The sequence below is a fragment of the Hypanus sabinus genome, chromosome 13 (assembly GCF_030144855.1).
Source record: "Hypanus sabinus isolate sHypSab1 chromosome 13, sHypSab1.hap1, whole genome shotgun sequence".
Classification (NCBI taxonomy): domain Eukaryota; kingdom Metazoa; phylum Chordata; class Chondrichthyes; order Myliobatiformes; family Dasyatidae; genus Hypanus; species Hypanus sabinus.
Genome location: NC_082718.1, coordinates 32,319,923 through 32,346,388, shown reverse-complemented (window position 1 = coordinate 32,346,388; position 26,466 = coordinate 32,319,923). Strand labels below are relative to the sequence as shown.

At 41.7% G+C, this 26,466-nt stretch overlaps 2 protein-coding genes and 1 long non-coding RNA gene across 4 annotated transcripts in view; 1 reads left to right on the top strand and 2 right to left on the bottom strand.

Annotated features, from left to right (window-relative positions):
* The window catches only part of mapk12a (mitogen-activated protein kinase 12a), a 102,192-nt gene extending 101,660 nt beyond the window's left edge, over positions 1-532 (bottom strand). For both annotated transcript variants that reach the window (XM_059987431.1, XM_059987432.1), the window contains exon 1: positions 75-532. In XM_059987431.1, the coding sequence (XP_059843414.1) occupies positions 75-187 (113 nt within the window). In that variant the 5' untranslated portion in view covers positions 188-532. The remainder of the gene's footprint in view (positions 1-74) is intronic.
* A 3,992-nt stretch (positions 533-4,524) lies between these two features.
* On the top strand, positions 4,525-7,106 carry LOC132403764 (uncharacterized). Its single transcript, XR_009515336.1, has 2 exons — positions 4,525-6,178; positions 6,696-7,106. It is a non-coding gene; the product is annotated as an uncharacterized LOC132403764 (long non-coding RNA).
* A 6,667-nt stretch (positions 7,107-13,773) lies between these two features.
* Positions 13,774-26,466, bottom strand: part of LOC132403762 (mitogen-activated protein kinase 11-like) — a 77,065-nt gene continuing 64,372 nt past the window's right edge. Inside the window, exons 10-12 of the mRNA XM_059987430.1 lie at positions 25,469-25,547; positions 21,199-21,372; positions 13,774-15,825 (exon numbers count right to left, since the gene is read on the bottom strand). Coding sequence (XP_059843413.1) covers positions 15,752-15,825; positions 21,199-21,372; positions 25,469-25,547 — 327 coding nt within the window. The 3' untranslated portion in view covers positions 13,774-15,751. The remainder of the gene's footprint in view (positions 15,826-21,198; positions 21,373-25,468; positions 25,548-26,466) is intronic.

The window sequence follows — 26,466 nt, the reverse complement described above, 5'->3', positions numbered from 1 at the left end:
AGACCTGCCAGTAACAAGTTTTAACCATATCTAATCCCTAGGCAAAAGATCGGGACATAGCGAAACTGACTTACCAAACTGTGCCATACGCTCCCGAGCCCACAGGGTTCAGCTCTGTATATCGGTCCAACACTTCCCACACCGTCTTGTTTATCTCCTGCTGGGTGAATCCTTTCCTCGTCGCCATCGCATCTAACTTCGGATCTCACGCCGATGTCCCAAAACCAGCAACACCAAGGCTGGAGGTTTCTGCACAGTAAGTTCCAGACGCTGAACTCTCCTCCGCCATTCACTTCAAGGCTGATCTGAGTGTATTGAATGGGCTGCCTTCATTGACTATGAATGAACGCAGCTCGACCTGGCAAACCCCTGGGGCACCGTCCTTTGTTCGGAATGCAACTGCTCCCTCGCGTACTCGCACAGTGACATGCAATTGCTTCCTTAAAAAAAATCTTTGAACTTTTTAAAATCACGTGGCTGATCAATATTAGCAGTGAGGAGGTGTTTCAATAGGTTTGTGTCAACATCAGCAGCTGGATCGCAGGCTGCCCTCTAATGGACATGGCCTGTCATTACAAGCCAGCGACAAAAAAAAAGGTGTTGCGTTTAATAAGTTCGAGATTCCCTTTTCACGGTTCCTTCATTCTCCACCGCATATGTTCCCAGGATGAAGCTTTCATTTCCAGGTGTCCTCCTCCTTCAAGGAAACGGGTTTTCTCTTCCTCCACCATTGATGCAGCCCTCACCGCATTTCCTTTATTTCCGAACATCCGCGCTCACCCCATCTTCCCGCCGCCTCAATAGAGTTCCTCTTGTCCTCACCTACCAGTCCCCGCATCCAACACACCTTTCTCCGCAACCTCCGCCATCTCTGAAGAGATCCTGCCATCAAACATATTTCTACCTCCACCCCCTACACAATTCCCACAGGGATCGCTCCCTCCGCGATTCCCTTCTCCATTCGTCCCTTCCTTCCAATCTCCTTCCGGGCACTTATCCCCGCAAGCGTCCGAAGTACCACACCTGCCCTCAGTTCCACTAGTCAACACCACTAAACATTTACAAATTAACTAAAATAACAAGTAGACGAATTATATTTAAACTATAGGGTCTCAATAATACTTATGAAATATTGCCCTTGAACGGAAAATCCTACAAAAAGTAGTGGATACGGCCCAGTCCATCATGGGTAAAGCCCTCCCCACCACTGAGCACATCTACATGAAACATCACAGGAAAGCATCATCCATCATCAGGGACCCCCACCACCGAGATCATGCTCTCTTCTCACTGCTGCCATCAGGAAGACAGTACAGGAGCCTCAGCACTCACACCACCAGGTTCAGGAACCATCAACCATTACCCGGCACTTGTTGGTGACCCGGGAGTGGTGGGAGAACGGTGCCAAAATATTAATGCATTTTTTACAGAAGTGCCAATTATTTAACTTCTCTAAATTTTTGGGTCTGTTATTTCCATTCATGGTTTGGATTTTTCAGGAGTTCTTGGAAATTTTGTGAAGGCTGAAAGATATAAGGGATTGCCATCTCAAAAAAAATAATGCCCAGTGTTTTCTAGCTTCAGGGATTTGATCAAGAAAATCCCCATTGAAACTATGTTATGAGATCCTATTAAGTAATTTCCCATTCACCAGTTGTTAAAGTATCTATCATGACTACACCAGTTGTATTGGTATTTCAACATGACTAAGCATCATAAAACACCAATTAGTTTCAAAAAAGAGTCCCAATGCCATCACCTGAAAACAGTTGTAAAAATACCCTGTCTAATCAGGTTTAAGATGACATTTGGAAGCAACTTGAGTTTATTGCAATTTTGCAAAAGACTGCTGCACATTAATCTGTTTGGAAATGACCTGAAATGTCTCTGGAATTAGTGGGTGTTGAAGCACCAACAAGAATGAGGCAACCACATCAGATACATTGACAATTTGTAAGTGGAAAATTACTCAGATCTCAGTATCAATGGGGATTTTTCTCCATCAACGTAGATCATAGAACAGTACAGCATGGGAACAGGCCATTCAGCCCACAATGTAGTACACCAAAATGTTAATCCTTCCTACCTACACTATTTTTAAATCCTTCCATCTAGCTTACATCTACGCGCCTATCCAAACATCTCTTAAAAGCCTCTAATGTATTTACCTCTGCCACCATACTAGGCAGCGCATTCCAAGCATTCCCCACTCCCTGAATACAAAACCTACATCTCATACCCCCTTTGAATCCACCCACTTTCACCTGCAATGCCCATTAGTATTAGACATTTCAACCCTGGGAAACAGATACTCTCTGTCCACTCTCATGATCTTATAAACCTCTATTAGATCTCCCCTCAGCTGCCAGCACAGCAGAGAAGACAACCCAAGTTTATCCAGCCTCTCGTGATATTGCCAGTCATCAGGTTAGGTTGCAACTTTATAAATTCTGGTTAGGCTAAATCTGGAGTATTTTTCACTCTAGGAAAGATGTTAAGGCTTTGGCGATGGTGAAAAAGAGGTTTAGAACAGTTTCATAAAGTTGTAACGTAACCTGTTGACTTTTGAACTCAGTGCCTCGACTAATAAAAGCAAGTATTCTATAAGTCTTCCCAACCACATTATCGCCCTGGCTAGCCACTTTCAAGGAGCTTTAAATTTGGATCCCAAGATCTCTCTGCTCAGCAACATTGCTAAGTATCTTGCACTTTAACAGTGTACTGTCTCTCTTGCATTTGCCCTATCAAGGTGCAACACCTCACATTTATCTGGGTTAAACTCCATCTGCCATTTCTCTGCCCATATCTGCAACTGATCTATATTGCGCAGTGATCTTTGACAATCTTCTACACTGTCCACAACCCTCTGAAGTCCTGAGATAAATCAATACATATATAATCCAGGTTCCTTAAGATTGTTATAGCTAGGAGTGGTAGTGGGGATAAGCTCCCACTACCTAATAAATGCTCCCAATCGTGTGTGTCTCAAATAGCCTCTGACAAACAGGTCCAGCTCCTGGCCTTCACATGTGGCTTAGTTGCTAAGCCTGACAGAACCATTTCTACTGACAGGAGAAGGGGCAAGGGTAGATTACTGGCGGCTTAAAACCAGTTGCTCCGGGCAGATGGGGCTTGTCAGTCCTGGAAGCAATGAGAAAAGGACGTGTCCTGGATGATGGCAATGACGCATGCATCACCTTTTGAAGGTGGAGGTGTTTTGGAAGTCAAAGTTCTTTGCAGCGGACACATTGAGAGTCCATTCGCCAATGGTGGAGCACAAGGAGTTTTGATTCCGAGGTGAAAAATTTCAGGATCAGAGTTCAAATTTTAGAGTACTATTATGGCACTTCAGAAATGCTGCTGCAGTTGAAGAGGACTATGGTAGTGCACTGATCATATTGTTGGGCTAGTATTCAGAGAACAGCAGCATTGATCCAGTGACTTGAATCTGAAACCACCACAGCACATGGGGATTTCAAATTCCAGTTAGTCATTTAGGAGTTAACAGAAAAAATACGCTGGTATTAGTATTGACAAGCATGAAACTATCCGATCTCTGTAAAACTCATGAGGTTCACTAATACTCTTTAGAGGAGGAAATCTGACATCTTTACTGCGTCAGAACGTTGTTGACTTTTTTCTGCTTCCTCGGTTCACGGTCGATTAGCAGTGATTGGTAAGGGTTGGAATACTGTGATCATAAACATTTAAAAATAATTTTCAACTTTTGAATGCATTACAAAGTCACTTAAATTTGTAATGCATCGAAGGAAACAGCAGTTGTCTGTTTATTAGCTTTAACTGCACTATGTATTTAATTTTACAAGCACATAAAAAAACAAGGACAGGAAAATTACCAGTTGGCTTATCAAACGTAATTTCTCCAGAGTCATGTGCTTCGCTCTTCCACTTCCCTGTCAGATAACATTCAGGGAGAGGGATCAATGCTGGAGGAAAATTATCCTTGATCCGATCAAATTAAAATAAACACAAGGGAATTCCCCTTTGAACTCTGTTACAATTAAGGAGGTTCCTTCGAAGCAGTTTGATTTTTCAGTAGTCATTTTGTACATAGTCATCTAGTTCAATTTGAAACGTTGGCATTGTATTTCACCCACTGCACTTGTTGGCAGATTGATTCCTGGGTTAACCCTTTGAAACGGGTACTTATGGACATCTATACTCCGCTTACATAATATATACTCAAGTTCCATAAACCAGTTTTAATAATCCACCCAGGTAAGCAGATCTTATTCTTACATAATTATTTAAAAATCAAGTGTATTTCTTTGAAGTCATTTCAGAATGAAACTCCGTTCTCTGAGAATAGTTTATTAATTTAGTTATTTAATAATAATAACGTTATTTATAGAGCAATTTTCATTCAGATGATTTAGTTCCAGGTGCTTTACAATGGAATACAAGTTCAAAGTTCAAAGTAAATTTATTATCAAGTACATATATATCACCATATACAACCCTGAGAGCCATTTCTTTGTGGGCATACTGGACAAATCTATAGAAGAGTAACCAAAACAGTATCAATGAAAAACAGCTTGACTAGGGCATTCAGTCAGAAGACAACAATTTGCAAGTATAAATAATAGCAATAAATATCGAGAACATGGGATGAAATGTCCTTGAAAGTGAGTCCGTTGGTTGTGGGGCCATTTCGATGATGGGGTAAATGAAGTTGAGTGAAGTTATTCCCTTTTGTTCAAGAGCCTGATGGATGAGAGGTAGTGACTGCTCTTTAGTCCTCAGGCTTGCAAGAAACCACAGCATTTCATGGAGATGTGCTCAGCAGTTGGGAGGGCTTTATACATGATGGACTGGGCCGTATCCATGACATTTTGTAGGACTTTCCGTTCAACTACAAATAAGAAAAAAAATTAAATTAATATCTTTAAAAACATGAAATTTTTAAAAAAGATGTTAGTTAAAAGCAAGGTTCTATGAGTATGCTCGCAAGACAATGAATCTCATGGTTGTATTTGGTGACATATATGTACTTAGATAATAAATTTACTTTGAACTTTAAATAGATAGGTTTTGAGTTGATGTTTAGAAGTGTCAGCTGAGTCTGGATCTCTTATAGATTTAGGTATTGAATTCCACAGTTTAGCAGCTTTGGCCCTTGCCCAGGGCCTCAATCATCCAGAATATAAGGATATTCAAGCTGGAAGAAACATCTAAAGGAAAGTCGATCAAGGTTTTCTACAGAGGCATTATTGGTTTTGTGGCTCACTTTGATACTAGTTTGTGGTTTAGGCCTTTAAGGATATCCAGATCCCAATTCCATTCGGTGATCTTGGGTAGACAATCTTACAATGTCTATATCTGCTAGCTGTTTCCTCTACACACATGCGTATATCCTGGTTCAGCAAGACCAGGGAGCTGATCATTGACTTCAGGAGGAGGAAACCAGAGGTCCATGAGCCAGTAATCATTGGAGGATCAGAGGTGGAGAGGGCCAGCATCATTAAATTCCTTGGTGTTATCATTTCGGAGGACCTGTCCTAGGCCCAGGACAATTACAAAGAAATTACAAAGACAATTACATGGCAGCACCTCTACTTCCTTAGGAGTTCACGAAGATTCAGCATGACATCTAAAGCTGTGACAAATTTCTATAGATGTGTAGTGTAGAGTGTATTGACTGGCTGCATCACAGCCTGGTATGGAAACACCAATGCCCTTGAACAGAATACACTACAAAAAGTGGTGGATATGGCCCAGTCCATCACAGGTAAAGCCGTCTCCACCACTGAGCACATCTGTATGTAGTACTGTTGCAGGAAAACAGCATCATCTTCAGGGACCCCCACCACCCAGGGCATGCTCTCTTCTTGCTGCTAGCATCAGGAAGAAGGTACAGGAGTCTCAGAATCCACAGTACCAGGTTCAAGAACAATTACTACCTCCCAACCATCATTCTCTTGAACCAGAGCAGATAACTTCACTCAACTTCACTCACCCCGTCATTGAAAGGGTTCCCACAGCCAATGGTTTCACTTTCAAGGTCTCTTCATCTATTGTCCTCAATATTTATTGTTTATTTATTTATTGTTATTATTTATTCCTTTTTGTATTTTCACAGTTGTCTTTTGCGCACTGGTTGAACTCCCAAGATGGGTGCAGTCTTCCATTGAATCTGTAAACACGAGGAAATATGCAGGTGCTGGAAATTCAAACAACACACACAAAATGCTGGTGGAATGTAGCAGACCAGGCAGCATCTATAGGAAGAAGTACAGTCGACGTTTTAGACCGAGACCCTTCATCAGGACTAACGTTAGTCCTCTCAGCCCGAAATGTTGACTGTACTTCTCCCTATAGATGCTGCCTGGCCTGCCGCATTCCACCAGCATTTTGTGTGTGTTGCTTTCATTGAATCTGTTTTGGCTATTATTCTATTATGGACTTATTGAGTATGCCTGCTAGAAAATGAACCTCAGTGTTGTATATGGTGACATATATGTAGTTTGATAATAAATTTACTTTGAACTTTGAACTATATTCAAATATGGCGTGTGAGACAATTTCCCATTATCTGAATCAGCCTGTATATTTACAGGAGATATTTCCCTGAACCTTTCATTCAGGTCACTGAGAGTGAAGGAGGACAACCCTTCTATGATGTTCTGTGCTTGGCCATTGCTAATTTGATAATAACTCCCTGCTGTTCCCCCTAGGAATCGACCACCACAGTGAAGCCAGGTAGAATTTTGCAGGCCTGGGGCATCCGAACAGCGGAAAGACAAGTCTGAACTGGTCACAGTGAGGCACCCTGAATCTGATTGAGTTGACAGAAGACCTGGAGAAAATCAGTGATTAGCACTTTTGCCTTAAGCCGGGGGTCGGCAACCCGCGGCTCCGGAGCCGCATGTGGCTCTTTTACGTCTGTGCTGCGGCTCCCTGTTGCTTTGGGAAATAATTGGTTGTGGCGACCCTTTTCCTGGCACATCCGAACCGACTCACAATTAGATAGCCTACGGGGGTTTGCGAGCACAGAGCTTTGGAGCCTCTGCGCCATGGGGGGCAGGTTGAGGGAGGCTTAAAAGTGAGGCTGAAGATTTCGAATAAAGTTTTTTCCTTCGACTGCAGTTACCGACTCCGTGTCGTAATTTTAGCGCTGCGTGTAGCACACCGCTACATGGTCAGTATTTAATTAAAATGTATTTTATGTTAGTTTGTTAGTTTTTGAAATGTAAATCTAAATTTGAAGATTATGGTGATCTTGTACAATCTAAATAAGACTTTGTGGCGACCCATTTCCTGACACATCCGAACCGGCTCACAATTAGCCAGCGTTCAGGCTAAGGGAGATAGCCTACGGGGGTTTGTGAGTACGTGTCTTTTGCAGCATCCGCGCCCATGGGGGGCGGGTTGAGGGAGGCTTAAAAGCAAGGCTGTTTAGTTCGAATAAAGCTATCTTTGACTGCAGTTTACTGACTGCGTGTAGCAACCGCTACAACGTGTTTTTATCGCTGGCTGTCCAGAGGGGAGGTGCTGAAACGCTTTGTTGCGTGTCTGGAAGAAGTGAAAACTTTCCTGGGCAGCAAAGGGCTCACCTTTCCTGAGCTGGAACAGCCAGAGTGGCTGGAAAAGCTACACTTCATGGTAGACATAACAGCGCACCTGAACACGCTGAACACAGCTCTTCAACGGGGTAAGGACGTACAGCCCTGCACATGTTGGAGGATGTTTTGGCATTCGAGCGCAAGTTGACGTTGCTTGCCAGAGATTTACAGAAAGGCACATTGTCTCACTTCCCCAATTTGAGAGAGTTCAAAAAAGGTCACGACATGATAAATTCGGAGTATTTACATTGGGCAATCATCGCAATGCAAACATCGTTTGGGAAACGCTTCTGTGAGTTCAGAGAGGAAAAAAACACATTATCTTTCCTGGTCACTCCCCTAAGCATCGATCCATCCCTACTGAATACGACTGCATTGTCAGGTGTGAGTCAACCTGAACAAGGATGATAAATATTTTAATTGCCTATTATTTTACGTATATTCATATGCTTTCATTGTTCAGTGAAATAGTCCTTTTATTTTTCAGGCTGACAGCTGACTGACGTTATTTTTGGTTTGCTGCTGGCGGCAAATTTAAGTTTGGCGTTTTTCATAAATACAAGAAGGACTCAAATAGACGTTGAGTATTTTACTTAAAAGTAACCTTCAACCCAACGTCTTTTTTTCGGAGGTCAACATGTTTTTGTTGCATGCAGAAATGTAATTTCGTTTTCTCTGCAGGAGTTCATCAATTTCATAAATGCAACACATTATAGTTTGTTTATACATAGCATAAAGGCAAAACAAAACGTTGTATGCAGTGTTATTTCATTTTAAATGTCAAACGGGTTTTGCGGCTCCCAGTGTTTTCTTTTCTGTGGGAAACGGGTCCAAGTGGCTCTTTCAGTGGTAAAGGTTGCTGACCCCTGCCTTAAGCAATGAAGAACTCTGCAGTGAGATGTAAGGAGTTTGCATGTTCTCCCTTTGACCGCATGGGTTTCTTCTGAATGCTTCATTTTCATGGCACTTCCCAAAGATGTACCCCACTCCCAGGGAAAATCACATGTCACAGAGGTCAGAACTGAACCTGGGTCACATAAGCCGTGAGACAGCAGCACTAACCGCTGCCCCACTCTGATGAAAACTTCTTGACTTGAAAATTGTTTCTCTTTCAGTCTTCACTTGCATTCAGTGTACTTACTGAAACTGCACATACATTTCTGAGTTTGGCAGCTGTGCACAGCCAGTTGAAAGCATTTTAGTGATAAAGTTCTCAGTTGTGGTGCTACACAAATACTAATCTTAAGGTTTGATCAGCACAGTTTGTGGATTGGACTCATTTCTAGAGACTGCGGTTCATGTTACATGTTTCTGGTTACTCCTTTTTAATTACTATTTTGCACGATTTTGTTCGAGGCGGACTGGCTCTGTGGCCTGAAGTCAACAAACAACACAGCACTAAATTGAACTGATCTTTCCAAAACTGTTGCAAGGAGTCTGCCATTTGATCTTTAACATTCTGTGCGTTATTTGCCCATTTTTTGCCGTTTGCACAGGTTGTTCTTTTTTTCTGCACATTGGGTGTTTGATGTTTTCTTTGAACAGGTTCCATGGTCTTCCTTTGTTTTTTGGCTGTTGGTGGGAAGACAAATCTCAGAGTTGTATACTGTACACATACCTTGATAATAAATGTACTTTGAATCTTTAAATTGCTATGGTCCTGCCCTTGTCACTGGATGGACAACCACTGCCACATTAAACTCCTGGAAAATTAAAGCACTCATTTACCTGCACATTTCCTTGATTCCAAATGGGACGTCATTTAGTATCACCTGTCACATCAACCATAAATAGCAGATCTCAATTTAGTATTTCACATGCTAACTTTTAACTTCACCAGACAATTGTGTTAATTGCGACCTCTTCCAGGGAGGGGCGGTTGCAATATTTTGTCCTATAGATTTTGGTTTATTCCAAGATGAGGTAGACCCACTTCTACAATCCTTGTTGGTAGTGTACCTGGGAGAATGGCATATTCTTGGTCTCTTTGAATTGGAGTTATTCAGGGCAGATACACTTCAGCCCTAAAAGTCCCAGCTACCCCTTGTGAATAAAGTTACCTCCAGAACCAATGGGTTATCTTTTCATTGCCTTCAGACACTGCCTGCTGTAATGGGCTGGGCTGGTTAAACCCAAACCAATTTGGGCATCCAGGAGATGAGGTAATGAGGTAATAAGCATACAAGCGCAGCAAAGTAACTTAATCCTAATTTATTATCTTAAAATAGAAAGCACAAATAAATCACACAAAATATTACATAGTAAGTCGCAAAGATTTCCACAAAGGTTTCAGGGCTCGTGATTTTAGTCACCGCTTGATTGCTGCTGTTGTCAGGGGAACTTTGAATTCTGACTCACTTGTGAAATGCCCCTGGGTCCCAGGCACCGATCGCGATTCCCGATCTAGGTGAAGTCCAATGAACCAGGGAAGGTACCCCACCCCAATAAATATGAGTTCCACAAGCATAGAGAGACACACAGAGATAGACAAACTTTTTAATCTTTTGTTCTCGGGCCATTAACTCAGCCTGCTCATTCAAGTAGCTCATGTTTATTAACACAGTATTCAGCATACCCTGACAAATCAATTAGAAACCTTAATGGTGACTCCTTATCCGTCAGTCCACCAGTCTTTTGCATTTTAACGTTCCTTTAGTTACAAAAGAACATTAATATTACATATAAGTGATAGGCCTGAGAGCAAAAGAGAAACCCATCAAGCTGGTTTGACAGACACTAAGAAAGAATCCATCAGCCTAGCTCTCAAAATGACCAACAGACATTTAGTCATTAACAGGCATCCTCATGTTAATGGTGCCTGAGACTAAGAAAGAATCCAGTTGCTATCAACAAACATTAGACATTAACAGACCTACAATGTTTACCTTGTAGAGATGCTCTACATGTTGTGAGCACACAAAGAGTTAAATTGTCATTTTGAACTGTTCAGATGTTCAATCAATGTATTACAAAATTTAATATACCACGGCTACAAGGGTAAAGCCCCACCCATCTGCCAGCTTGATTACCATAACTTTTTGGAATTCCACACATGCTTGCATTTGGACTTCTGACCAATTAATTCCAAGTAGAAATAATTATGATGCAATATTTTCAAGCTGTTTATTTCTACTTGGAATTTCAAGACCCTGTTGGACATTGGTAATGTAAAATACTGCAAGTCCGGTTCACTGATTTATTGGTGAGACTGATGGTGCGGGACCTGTGTGGCCTTGGTTGTAGTGAGGACTAGGCCTGTTGCAGCAGTCCAGAAAGGGAGACATCAGGGGCAGTGTGACATGGCATTCATGTTGGATAGGGGACTAGCCCCCCTCCTGTCAGTGCTGCCTTCTAGTGTTCATTCAGTAGAAGACAAGCTGCATACCTACATTCATCTGTGAACTGCTGAGAACTGCTTGTTCTTGCCCACAACACCATCAACTTGCAGGATGTCACTCAGAAACTTGGGCTACATGTGTTTTTTAAGTGACTATATTTACTGCTATCTTATATGTGCTATATGTACCTTATGCTGTGTATGACTGTTGGTACTGTGTTTTGTAGTTTTGTATCTTGGCCCTGGAGTAGCGTTGTTTCATTTGGGTGTATTCATGCATAGTTGAAAGACAATTAAACTTGAACTTAAACTATACTCTCTTTGTGATTTACAAACTTGCCTGCCATATTTTGATTCTGACATTTTCCAAACTGCTATGCCATGAACATATGATATTAACACCCCTGTCTGCTCACACACCCTAAATGTCTGCAGCAATTAAAGCCTGGCACAAAAGGTTGCAAGATGAAAATGAAACAACAAGGAGGTTGGATTAGAACAGATTTTCAACTCTCATCATTGGCAAGAACACAACTACAAAGTATAAGGTGGCAGAAAAAATGTGATTGATCTGCCATTCTATAAGATCATTGCTTCTCTGATCTTTTAGCTCGACTTCATTGTTCTGACTAGTCCCATAGTTCTTGATTCTTATCTGATCAATGAACCTCTCCCATAGGTGTCCATTAGAGGTGCTATTTCTTTGTCTGAAATTTAGAGCCACCTTATCCAACTGGTGAAATACTGCACCTTAAATTTAATGCTCACATTGAGAGGTCGCGTGATGGATTTCAGCTCATTGCAACAAGAAAATGTCTCTATGTGATGGATAGTCACTGTCCAGAGCAAGGAGCTTTTCTTTTTATCAAGCTCAGCTTTCTAAACACAACAGCTGACATTTCTAAAGACCAAAGTGTTGACTTTGATATGTTAAACTTCCAACTCATACTCATTGTTTAGCTTCTTATTGTAAACTGGAGCCAGTCTTCATTTCTTAATATAACTGGCAAGCAGAGATTGCTTTGAATTTGAAAAGGCAGCTTTGGAAACAAACATTGTTTCTAGCACAGACTTGCTGGCTCCATAGCACCTGGGATTATTGCTCAAGAGGTGTAATGTAAGGCCATGGGTTATTTAATTTGACTTACTTCAAACTAGAAAACCTGGCTGAGTTATTTAGTTCAAGAGAGTTTGCAGACCAGATTAATGTTCTCACTTAGCACATCAAATAGCAGATGTGTGCTCAGGGAGACAGCTTCACAGCATTAACTGTAGGTACCTCAGGTCTCTGTCTACAGTAGCTTTTAGACCACGTGTTAAAAGGTGTCTGAAAATTATCCTTCCATTCCTGCTCAAGATCTCGATCCCTCCATTCCCTGCTCATGAACTACATCCCTCCATTCCCAACACATGATCTGAATCATTCCATTCTCTGGACAAGATCTACATCTCTCTATTCCCTGTACATGTTCTACATCTCTCCATCCCCAGCACATGATCTACATCCTTCTATTCCCTAGATATGATCTACATCCCTCCATTCCCTGCACATGATCTACATTCCTTCATTCCCAGCACCCAATCTACATCTATTTCCTGCACATGAACTTCATCCTTCCATTCCCTGTTCATGATCTACACCTCATTCCCAGCACATGATCTCCATCTCTCCATTTCCTGCACATGATCTCCATCACTCCATTTCCTGCACATGATCTGCATTCCTCAATTTCCTGGACAAGATCTACATCTCTCCATTTCCAGCACATGATCTACATCCTTCTATTCCCTGGATATGATCTACATCCCTCAATTCCCTGCACACGGTCTACCATCTCACTATTCCCCGTACATGATCTTCATCCCTTCATTCCCAGCACATGATGTCCATCTCTCCATTCCCTGCTCATGATCTGATACCCTTCTGGTATTCAAAATTTCTACTCTGGGATATGATTCTGGTTTTCTGTTCTGTCTCAATCTCTCATAATTTATAAACTTCTGTCAGGTCTCCACTCAGCCTCTGAAGTTGAAGAGAAAACAGCCCAAGTCTGCTTCATCTCACCTTATAGCTAACACCTTCCAATCCAGGCAACATGCTAGAAAAACTTTTCTGAACCCTTTCTGAACCCATGGGTTCCCAAACTTTTGCTATGCTAGGAACCCTTACCATTAACTGAGTAGTCCGTGGACCCCACGTGGGAACCCCTGATCTATTCCTTTCCGTAATTGCACTGATTGCAATACTCCAAATGCAGCCTAACCAAAATTTTATATGAAGGCATCATGTCCTCATTGATAGCACCAGTGTATAGAAGTACACACTGCCTTCATATGCGACAAGCTGGCTTTAACTGGTATTTGCACTTCACCACTGAAGCAAACATGCAATCATTCAATGAGACAGTCATTACAGGCTCAACACAGTAATCATGCAAATCAGTAGCACAATGAAGTAGCCAATTACCACATTCAGTTTGGAAGCTTCTGTGTATTGATCTGACTGAGAAAAAGATTCTCTCCACTGTAGGCGCAATTGGATTATCAACTTGCTCACAACGAGTATATTTCAATTGTAGCCAAACATTTCAATTCTGAATCTCATTTCCATTCCAACACGCCAGTCCATGGCCTCCTCTTGTGTTAAAATGAGGCCACCCTCAAGGGTAGCCTCCAACCTGATGACAAGTATTGATTTCCCCTTGCAGTAAAATAAAATTGCCCCTTTCCCTCCCCACTTCTCACCTGCCTAGCACCTCCTCCTGGTGCCCCTCCTCCTTTCCTTTCTCCTATGGTCCACTCTCCTCTCCTATCAGATGCTTTCTTCTCTTGCTCTTGACCTTTCCCACCCACCTGGCTTCACCTATCACCTTCTAGCTGTCCTCCTTACCCTCCCCCCACCACCGCATTTTTATTTTGGCGTCTTCCCCCTTCCTGTCCCGTCCTGAAGAAGGGTCTTGGCTTGAAGCATCGACTGTTTATTCATTTCCATAGATGCTGCCTGACCTGCTGAGTTCCTCCAGCATTTTGTGTGTGTTACTCTAGCTTTCCAGTATCTGCAGACTTTCTCATGAATCTATTTGCAGCTTTTTTTACATGACATACAGAGGAAAATTCCTCTTTTGTAATCAGATGTGATGTGATTTTATAAAGCTATGTTTCCCTTGCGACATACCTTGTGAATCCAGACCAAATGCAATAGGAATTTCTTCTTTGCACACGAGTCTCTTGATAAAAGTTAAATATTTCATATTATTGCTTTCAAGATAACAAAGCTAATTTATCAGAACTTAAATACAGTGGATTTCGGTTAATTGGGCCATAAGTCAATTGGAGGAGCTGCTTATTTGGGACAACTCTTAAGGAATAAAACCTGTCTGAGAAAATTGCCAGGGTTCCCTTTATTTGGGACGCTACGCTGCTTAATTGGGGAAGGAGATTGTTGCCGAGCAAATTCTAACTAGAGTCAGTCATGTGTACCTGTGTGGCCTTTAGATGCTACACTGTGCTTACAGTGAACAGTTTTCAAATAGCGTCAGTTGCATCTTCTAGTGTTCAAAAAGCAGTGACTCTTCTCACTGATAGCAGTCAGTCAGCTACTGCCTGTTACACCTCTGGTGTTTAGAGCAGCTTTATCACTGATAGTTGGCGAGAAGTAAGCAGTAAGACAATTCTGAACTGTTTTGCTCAATGCGGTTTCAAGCATGCAGGCTTGGAGATGCCAGAAACAGCCAGGAGTGAAAATGCAATGATTTCACTACTTCAACAAGTTGGGAACTGCAAAGAATTTGATGATATTGACAACTATCCTGAATGGTACAATGAAAATGATTATTTGGAGGATGCAGTCATCGACAACATTGTATGAAGGCAGTCCATTATCTGCACTAAGTTTCTAGGCAGATTTTATTCATTTACAGTCAAAAGAAGGCGACAAGGATGAATTCCTCCATCGATAACTTGTAGGAACTAATATAGTTTTGTAGTACTATTGGTAGTGTTATAATTAACAATTTATGGATTTAAATGAAATACAGAACTAATTTGAACTCAGTTTGTCTTTTTAACTATTTCTAAAAAACTTTGGCTAATTGGTGCAGCTGATTAATTGGGCCAAAATGTACCGGTCCAGATGCACCCCAATTAACCAGAATCCACTGCATTGCAAATTGCTGTAAGGTAGCAGGTAATTTGCAATTACTAAGCTAGCAGAGCTATCTGATTCTCTTTTTCTGATGTGAACTATTGGATTCAATGCATTTTCTGTTTCAGTGCTGTTTATAAAGTTAAAAAACTGAAGACGTATTACAGGAAAGTTAACGTTTTCAAAGTGACAGTGAAGAAGACAATAAAATTAAGTTATTTTATTCTGAGCATTTTCTTGCTAGTGAGTTGCTCATCATTCAAACTGTAAGGAAATAAACAGAATAAGCATAAATTACAGATTTAATCATTTGTACAGTTGTTAACATTTTGAACTACCTCAAAAAATGTTAAATTGGAGCCATTTCATGTGCTCAAAGGCTGCAAACATGAACTGTGCAACACACACTTCAGGACATTAGAATGTGATTGATAAACTTGACATGAGTGACACGTAGCTTTTGGTTTATTAGTTGTTTACAGAAGACAGATATGCAAAAAAAAAGGAAAACAAATTAACATTGAAGACAGTGAATTTCATTATGTTTTATGTCCATTGAAGAAGTGTGGTGAACTGTAGCAAAGGTGGGACTGTGTACATAAAAAAGGGACCGTATTGTGAGTCAAGCAGCAAGCATGTGAAACAATCTTTTGAACTCTCACTGCAGACAGAGTGGCCAGTTCGCTCTCAGTTGTCTGTCTCCATATTTTCCATTGTACATTGTGGCAACTCAAAGCTGTTGACCTCTTCAAACGCAAGTCCTGTGAACACAGAATTATTAACATCTCACATTAACTGCACTTACCATGCGACCATAAGATACAAGAGGAACAGAATTAGGCCACTCAGCCCATCAAGTCTGCTCCACCATTGCCTCCTCCCCGTAACTTTTGACACCCTTATTAATCAAGAACCTATCAACCACCGCTTTAAATACAGCCTTTAAATTAGTGAAAACATTTATAGGAGAACTTCTCAAAGTAAAAATCACAAGAAGTTTTGATTTTAAAATGCAGCAACAAAAGAGCATAAAGAAGACCATGTGAATTGTTGCTTGGAAACCGGGATTCAGGCATGAACTTGGGAGCAAAATAAACTGCTTACTTATTTACCTATACAGCAGAAAATAAGTCCTTCCAGCCTTTTGAGCCACACTGACCTAGAAACCCCACAACCCCAATTAACCCTACACTGAATGTCCCAAAATCTTTCAAAGTATGTACAGGGTATATGTCACCATGTACAACCCTGAGATTCATTTTCTTGTGGGAATACACAGTAAACCCAGGAAACACAATAAAATCATTGAAGGTCTGCACCCAACACAACAGGCAAACAAACAATGTGCAAAAATACAAAAGGAAAGAGAGAAAAAAATAATAATAATAATTATTAATTTGGCTGATTGAATGGAGATATGTCTCTAGCAAAGCAGGTGTAAGGTGCTCCTTCCCTCCAGTAGCCTGCAGGTCACCCTTGGGCAAGGTGTCGCACCTGCTTAACCCCTCCACTCCCTGATCAGGGTCACGTGAAGCCACGGGAGCAGGGGGTGGATGGTTGTATGAGCCGCAGATGTGCCCACAGCAGGCAGATAATCTCTGAGAAATATTGATAATGGCCAAAGTCGCCGGTCTTGTAAAGACACTGCCCAGAAGACAATGACAAACTACTTCTGTAGTAGAAAGAAATTTAACAAGGATAATCATGCTCATGAGACCATGACCGCCCACATCATGCAGCACAGCACATAATGATGATGATGAATGAATGAATGAATAAATAAATAAGCAATAAATATCAAGAACATGAGATGACATCCATATATTGTGGGAACAGTCAGTGATGGGTTGAGTGAATTTGAGTGAAGTTATCCCCTCTGGTTCAAGAGCCTGATGGTTGAGGGGTAACAACTGTTCCTGAACTAGTTGGTGTAGGTCTTCCACAGATTAGTTTATGATGGAGGTGGTGACATTACAGAGTGTATATACCATATATTTCAAGATGGAAATAAATTTTCAATTTAGCAGGCTCTATTTTAAAACCGTATGGTTGTATTTCCTGTGGTTTTAAATCAACCATTTAGTTTTGGTGCAGTTTTCACAGCTAGCTTAGGTACGAGTTGCTTAAGTTTTCTTAGCCTCTTTCCCTTCCCCCCACCTTCTTATTTTGGCATCTTTCCCCCTTGCTTCATAGTCCCGAAGAAGGGTCTCAGCTGGAAATGTTAAATGTTTATTCATTTCCATAGATACTGCACGACCTGCTGAATTCCTCCAGCATTCTGTGTGTATAACTCTGGAGTTCCACTATCAGAAGGCTTTCTCGTATTTGTACTTTTCCATATACACTCAGTGGCCAATTTATTAGGTACAAAAGTGGAACCCGATGTGGTCTTCTGCTGCTGTAGCTCATCCACTTCAAGGTCTGGTGTGTTGTGCATTCAGAGGTGCTCTTTTGCACACCTCTGTTGTAATGCATGGTTACTTAAGTTACTGTTGCCTTCCTGTCAGCTCAAACCAGTCTAGCCATTCTCCTTTGAACTCTCTGAGGTACTTTCGCCCACAGAATTGCCGCTTGCTGGATGTTTTCTGCTTTCACACCTTTCTCTGTAAACCCTAGAGACTATCGTGTGTGAAAATCAGCAGTTTCTGAGATACTCAAACCCTGTCACCAACATGGTCAAAGTCACTTCGGTCACATTTCTTCCCCATTCTGATGTTTGGTTTGAAAACAACTGGCCACATCTGCATGCTCCTATGCATTGAGTTGCTGTCACATGATTGGATGACTAGATATTTGCATTACCAAGCAGGTGTACCTAATAAAGTGGCCACTGAGTGCAGACACACAGAACTGAACTTGGCCAGGTGAAGTGTTGTTAAAAGAATGGCAGATCATCAGTCTATCACTGTAGTATGCACCTTGACAATGAGCTGTGAAGCCTGCTTGTAATACAAAGAATTTCTGCAATATTCTGCCCTTTCTGATGTGCTGGATATTGAACTCTCTCTCCCAAAAATGAAAGCCGGTGGCCTTGCACAGGATTGCTGTCACTTATGGCTGTGGAGGCCAAGTCACTGGGTATATTTAAGACAGAGGTTGACAGATTGTTGGTTAGTCAGGGTGTGAAGAAATAAAGGGAGAAGGCAGGAGATTGGAGCTGAGAGGGAAAATGGATCAGCCATGATGAAATGGCAGAGCAGATTCAATGGGCCAAATGGCCTAATTCTGCTCCTATACCTTATGGACTTACCTTTGTAAACGGAGCAGTTCAGAACTTCTGGGCAAAGCTCCAGAATTTCACACAAGTTAAACACTGCTGACAAGAGCTGAGTACTCTATGGCTGGAACCCCAATGTGTTTCCGTGGTGGAATAATAAATTCCTCCCACTCAACTTGCACCAGGTGGGACCAGTGATCCCATTCACTTCAATGGAGAGGAATGACTGCGTTGGAATTTTGACTTAACAGAACCAATTTAAACATGTTTAATTGTGATTGTGTTTCAAGTGTTTTCTATTTTTATATTAAAATTTAACTTTCAATTACATATTAGGACTTTATTCCCTGAAACGTAGAAGATCAAGAGGAGATTTGATTGAGGCATACAAAATTATGGGGGGGTATAGATAGGGTAAATGCAAGTGACGTTGAGTGAGACTACAAGTGGAGGTCATAGGTTAAAGGTGAAACATACAATGTTTATGGGGAACATGCGGGGAAACTTCTTCACTCAGAGGACTGTGAGAGCGTAGAATGAGCAAGCGGTGGATGCTGATTAGATTTCAACATTGAAGAGAAGTCTGGATAGGTACATGGATGTGAGGGCTATGGTCCTCATGCAGGTTGATGGGAGTAAGCAGATTAATATTTCGGCACAGTCTAGATGGGCTGTCAGTCCTTTTCTGTGCTGTAGTGTTCTATGACTCTATGACTAGCTTTACAAACATTGAGAGCTGATTTAAGCTGGGGTTGAGGTTTATTTAATCAGCTTTTTATTCCCTCAAAGTCTACTGGTCAATGGGCATCAACTACTGGTCAGTGGGCATCAACTACTGGTCAGTATTTATTGTCCATCTCCCAATAATGAGGCAACCGAGCAGTTGAAGAAATGGAAAGCAAGACATTTTCAGAATACTTTAAAATCAACAGCACTTTCTACTATAAAACTTTTAAGTATATTTTATTTTAGTCATACAGCACAGAATAGGCCCTTCCGGCCCTTCGAACCACACCACCCCAGCAACCCTGACAAACCCGATTAACCCAAACCTAATCAAAAAATAATTTACGATGATCAATTAACCTACCTAGTAGGTCTTCAGACTGTGGGAGGAAACCAGAGCATCTGGGGAAAACCCACGCATTCCGCTGGGAGAACGTACAGAGACTCCTTACAGACAGCCCTGGAATTGAACTCTGAACTTAGGAACATCCTGAGCTTGTAATAGCATTGCACTAACCACTATGCTGCCATAGCACCCAACAGTCAAGTGTTGTGTAATAAATGCTAGCAATCTCTACAAGCTAATACTAGATGCAGGTCTGAAGCACATTGGACCTATGGTGTGCAAACCCTTTGGGATTATTTATTCAGCAGCCAACCCTGAGGGTGAAATGCAGCATTTACATTATCACCAAAGGTACCTGGAAAGGCTTCACTTTGTTGTACGAGTGGTTATATTTAATCTCAGCTACTCAAATGAAATCTTCCCAAAGTTAAGGCTTCAAATTTCTTCAGAGTATGTCTGGAATATAGTTATACAGCACTGTAGCACAGAAACAGGCCTTTCAGTCCATCTAGTCCATGTCAAACTATTACTCTGCCGGCTCCCATCAACCCACACCTGGACCAGAGTGGTCCATTCCCCTCCCACCCATGTACCTACCCAAATTTCTCTTGTGTTGAAATCAACCTGCATCCACCACTTCTGCTGCCAGCTCGATCCACACTTGCACCACCCTCTAAGTTCCCATTAAATATTTCATCTTTCACCCTTAGCCTTTAATTTAAACAACTGATGTGCTAGGATATTGCATACTAGGTCAGGATAATATATAATCTTCAGGTAGCAATGATTCAGCTTTAAAACTGTCAACATTGTTTTCAAGTGTCTCCATTCTCACCTTTCATGAGATGCTTGGCATTGAATGATACTGGTGATTGAGATAAATAAATTTTGAAATAACAGAAGAGGAGAGGAAATAAATCTTATTTGTGTGAAATATAAGACTGGAATGTGTAAACTGGCTAAACTCAGTCAAATGTTATAGGGAGGAAGCAGTGGATGACTTTGAGAGGGATAATAAATCAGCCATGATAGAATGGCAGAGCAAACTCAATGGGCCAAATAGCCTAATTCTGCTCCCATGTCTTATGGTCTTTTGAAGAATGACAAGCACTGGAAACCCACCCACCCACAGACTGATTAGAAAGGCTGGCTCTGTTATAGGGGTCAAAATGGACAAACTGAAGGCTGTAGCGGAACAAAGGACCCGACGGAAAATCTTGGCAATTCAGAACAATATTCTCACCCTCTGCATGCCACCTTGCCTGAACAGAGCACTTTCAGTAACAAACTAAGACAACTGTGCTGCTCCAACGAGCGCTGTGTGAGGTCATTCTTACCCTCAACCATTAGGCTCTATAATGAGTCAACCGATAGCCAGGGAAGTGATGATCCCCTCCTGTTAGACTGTATGAGGTAAGTCATCTTTTTATTCTTTCCAAATTCTCTTCTAATATTTATAGTTGTATAACTGTGCACCTGTAATGCTACTGTGACACTAATTTCCTTTGGGATCAATTAAGTATTTATCTATCTATCATCCTGTCCAGTTCTAACCTGGGTTAAGAACTTTGCGATTTTTTCCTATCAATGCAATTAAATCATCAGATATGAAGCTTCCAGCTCAAGCAGTCATTCTTCACCTTTAAGCTTAGGCAACAAATATCAAAGTAATTTTACCACAGGGAGCACCATAACCGAGTGACCACATCATTCAACATGGAACATTTTAGTCTGTGCGGCTGAGTACCCAGCTGGCTCATGCATCAGGAGATATCCTTGCTTTTTGCTTCAAAAAGCTTGCCAAGACTTGGAATAATTCAACACCAACAACAACAAAAAAATTACCTTTCCACTCCTCTATTGTCTTCTCCTTATTCTCTATTGATTCGTCATAGGGTTCAGCTTCTGGTTCATCTTCGGGGTCATGATACTGAGCAAAGTAAGGGTGAGTCAGAGCATCTGTTGCAGTTATCCTCTTATCAGTGTCAAGAATTAGCATCTTCTGAAGCAGATCTACAGCTATGATTGGAAGGACCAAGATCAACTATATAAAAGATATCCATACATTGTCTAGATTCTAGTTACCCCCGCACAATAGTCACATTTTCCATTTCAAACAAATCCCTCTAGAACAGGGGTTCCCAACCTTTGTTATGCCATGGACCAATACTATTGAGCAAGGGGTCAATGGAAGTCAGCTTGGGAACCCCTGCTCCAGATTCCACCCTCTTGGAGATACAATTGTCTGGAGAAGAACAAACTGATTAGAATTCAGTCACTGTCATTTAACCATCAGGGCAAAGGATCAGAAAAACATTTTAATTTACTCTTTTCCCTCAGTGTAAACCAACAGCAAATCCAACACAAGCACCAGGAAAATCCACCCAAACCTCTTTGTGCAGTTTGACTACCAGAACGGTTCAGTACATGATCCTGTGTACTATAGACGTTTCAGACATCACTGGTTTGGATAGCTGGCACCCAGTACATTTACAAGCACATTGTACATTCAACGATTCAGGAATCAGAATCAGAATTAGGTTTCATATCACTGGCACTTGTCGTGAAATTTGTTATCTTTGCGGCAGCAGTACAATGCAATACATAATAGAAAAAATATGATTTACGGTATATATATTAAATAGTTAAATAAGTAGTATGAAATTTAAAAAATTAAAGAGGTATTGAGGTACTGTTCTTGTGTTCAACGTCCACTCAGAAATTGGATTTTAGAGGGGAAGAAGCTGTTCCTGAATCGTTGAGTGTGTGCCTTCAGGCTCCTGTACCTCCTCCCTGATGGTAGCAATGAAAAGAAGGCATGTCCTGGGCGATGGGGGTCCTTAATGATGGATGCCGCCTTTCTGAGGCATTGCTCCTTGAAGATGTCCTGGATACTACAGAGGCTAATGCCCATGATGGAGCTGACTAAGTTTGCAACTCTTCGCAGCTTATTTCCACAGTGTGTAATAACCATCCCCAGCTCTTACCAGACGTCCACCAGACGGGAAGAATACCTTTTACCCTTCTGTCATCAGATTTCTGAATGGACATTGAACCCACGAACACTACTTCACTACGTTTTAATTCTCTTTTTGCACTGCTCATTTTAAATACTTCTCACTGTGATTTACAGTTTCTATTATTATGTATTGCAAAGGACTGCTGCCCCATTAACAACAAATTTCACGGCATATGCCGGTGATATTAAACCTGATTCTGATTCAGATTCAGTCTCTAAGTGTCGACTCATGCTCCAGAAAGATGGCAGTTTCACTTAAGGGATGTAAAAGAACAGTAAACGGACCAACTGTTCACACTACGTCTTCAGTCTCAATGACTCTTGTGAAACATCAAATGTTCCCTCTAACCAGCCCGGGTGTGTGGCCACACTGCAACTGAAAGGCTCCCGAGCATGCAGCCTTTGTTGCTGTGCAGGTGGAATTTTCTTTCACATAAAGTTTATTAGTGGGGCACAGTTCTGAGGTTGCCTAGCAACTTCCTGTTCAGGGTAATGGTCGGTCTGCATCACTGTTAAAAAAACGAGGGGATGTTGTTCCATACAGGCGTCTGATGTTTATCTTGTCGCTGCAGAACCACTGGCAGTTAACCCTGCTGTTAAATGCACTTCTCCAGCACCTGTGGTCCCACTTGTATAAATGTACCTTCGGTATCCACTTGAAATACCATTTATCTCACTGTTCAGTCTTAGGCATCTTGGACGGGGGGACACGCGCACACGCGCACACAGTACATAGACGTATACTATATACACATGTGCCTTAGACTTTTGCACAATACTGTTCAACTCAACAACCTGCAAATATTTTTTTCTTCCAATCATTTATTCAGTTAATTTTTAATTGAGATATAGCGCAAAACAGGCCCTTCTGGCCCTTCGAGCTGTGCTGCCCAGTAATCCCCTAATCACAGGACAATTTACAATGTCCAATTAGCCTACAAACTGATACATCGTTGGACTGTGGGAGGAAACCAGAGCACCCGGAGGAAACCCATGCAGTCATGGGGAGAACATATAGGCAGTGGTGGGAATCGAACCCAGGTTGCTGGTACCGTAAAGAATTGTGTTAACCGCTACACTAGAGTGTTTTCCTATTGAATGCTATGATTGAATCTCTCCAAGTAGTACTTCCCATTTGCTGCGTAACATACAGTACTGTGCAAAGGCCTTAGGGCCTCCAGCTATAGACATGTGCCTAAGACTTTTGCACAGTCCTGTATTTCTACCAGCACTCTAACTTTTCAAAGTGTTCCTGCTTTTGCAGGGTGTGAGCTGAGGTTCCCTATACCATTAGAGGGTGTAAGACCAGTACCATCTGGAGGTCAGGTCAGTCAAGCTGATGGTGTCTGTCCTGCCATTGCATCCTGCAATGTAAAATAACAAAGGAAACTACCTGCTGGGATCATCTATTGTGTCTGGTGCTCCTGAAGCAGCCTCCTCTACATTGGTAAGACCTATTGTAAATCGGGGGAACACTTCGTTCAGCTCCATACAGCAAAAGCTGTACTTCCCAGTGGCCAAGCATTTTAATTCCCATTCCCGTTCCGACATGCCGGTCCACGGCTTCCTCGTGCCGAGATGAGGCCACCCTCAGGGTGGAGGAGCAACACCTTATATTCCATCTGGGTAGCCTCCAACCTGATTAAGTGAATATCGATTTCTCCTTCTGGTAAAAAAAAGTATTTTCCCTCCCCCACTTCTCTTCCATTATATTCCACTCTAGCCTCTTACCTCTTCAGACTTGCCCATCACCTCCCCCCCAAGTCACCTCCTCCTTCCCTCTCTCCTCTAGTCCACTTTCTTCTCTTATCATATTCCTTCCTCTCCAGCCCGTTACCCTTCCTACCCACCTGGCTTCACCAAACAACTTCTTCCTCTCTCCCCACCTCGTTTATTCTGGCATCTTCTCCTTTCCCTTCTAGGCCTGAAGAAGGGGCTTGGCCCGAAACGTTGATTGTTTATTCATCTCCATAGATGCTGCCTGACCTGCTGAGTTCCTCCAGCATTTTGTGTGTGTTGCTAAAGGAAACTTTTCTAATCCGGAAGAGTTCTCTCGAGGACACCGAGGCCCTCCGTCGTTTGTGGTCGACCAAGGATATTGCGTCCTAGCTGTTTATGGGGTGCGCAGATCAGTACACAAGCCAGGCCAGCACGATATGGAGAGCAAGCTGTTGCCCATGCAGAAGCCTCCTCCTCTCCACACATCTGATAAATCCAAAGGAACAGCAAAGACCGATACAGTTTGCCTCCAGCGGCATCACGGGAGTTGCCAGACAGCGCTGAACTCGACGGAGGACTGTCCTAGGGACTCCAGCTCCAGACTTTTCCTCAGAATTTACTCCCAAAGCCTTCTCCATGAGTGGGTATAGCCGTAAGACAGTGGAGGTTTGAGACCAGAGCTTCTCTTCTCCGAGACAAGCTGCCCACCATGGCTGACAAGCCCCATATGCCTGGAGCAACTGGTTTTAAGGCACCGGTGATCTGTCTTTTGCCCCTTCTCCTGCCAGTAGAAATAGCTTCCGCTGGGTTAGTAGTTAAGCCACTCGTGAAGGCCAGAAGCTGGACTTCATTGGTCAAAAGCTATTTGAGGTGCACACCATTGGGAGCATTTAATAGGCAGTCGAACCTTATTCACACTACCAACCCTGGCTATAACAATCTTAAGGGATCTCCTAGTACTTTAGTGAAGCCTAAATGCTTTAATCTACCATAGATAATGGTTTTACAGGAGCGAGCATCTAAAAAATACACATTTGACAGAGTACTAAACTTGATATAAAAATGTTATACTAGATCTTGAATGTATCTTTTCTGAATTATGACATGATTTCCTGCAGACTTCAGTTACATCTACATTCCATTATATATTTCTGCAATTATGCATGAAGCACATGCCATTCTGAAAATGGCGACAGTTACCCTCTGGGTTGTTACAACTTGGGAAGAATTGCTGATATGGCTTTTCAACTGAGAATTTTTAGAAGGGCCAAGTGCAGTAACTTTGTTAACATGACAGGAAAGGGACATTACAACTTTAAACCACAACAGTTAACCTACTGCAAAGTACTTTGTTCGATTTAAATGTAAAAGTCTTACCTAAAGGATTATCACCATTGAATAGCTCTTTCAAATCTCGTTGAGGCATGTATGGTAAAGATTCAATGTATTTTCTAGCCTGTGGAGTTGACAATGACAGATTAGAATTTACTTACTGAATTTACTGTACAAAATAACTAACATACTGGAGCCTGAAGACACGCAATGTTTCAGGATGTTTCTTCCCCTCCGTCATCAGATTTTTGAATGGACAGTGGGCCCTAGAACACTAACTCACTGTTTTTCCCTCTCTTGTACTACTTAATTAATTTATTTTTTATATATCTACTGTAATTAGTAGTTTTTATTATTCTCTACTGCATTGTACTGCTGCTGCAAAATAACAAATTTCATGACAAATGCCTGTGATATTAAACCTGATTCTGATTACTGGTGGGAGAGGGATCCACTGCTGTGAGAAATGTCCCAACCTGCAGAAATATTTCCTCTATAAAATGCTCAAACTTGGTATGAACACAGATACTCCAGTGATCATTCAATGAATCAATGCCATTTGTGCAAAGAGCTGAAGTTGTAAACTACATTGGTATTTTTTCTGAAACTGTAGTTAGATCAAAACCTGACAATATGATCATTTGGAACTTCAGAAATAATTTTAAAATCAATCCTTTGGAGGAGTTATAAATTTAACTCTTCTGACTGGATGGCCAATATTACAATTTACATCACTTTCAAAATCTAATTCCCCCTTTATATATATAAATAAAATCTGTTCGTTCAGTGCCATGGAGTTTCTTGAGGTATCTGGGATACTGTGAACGGTGACTGTTCTGTCACTGCTCAAGCTGAAAGTTTCATTGCACTGACTGACACACACAAAATGCTGGAGGAACTCAGCAGGCCAGGCAGCATCTACGGAAAAGAGAACAGTCGGCACTTCGGGCCCAAACCCTTCAGTAGGACTGGAGAAAAAAAGATGAGTAGAGTTAAAAGGTGCAGGGAGTTACTTTGAAGCTACATTGATGACTGCATTGGTG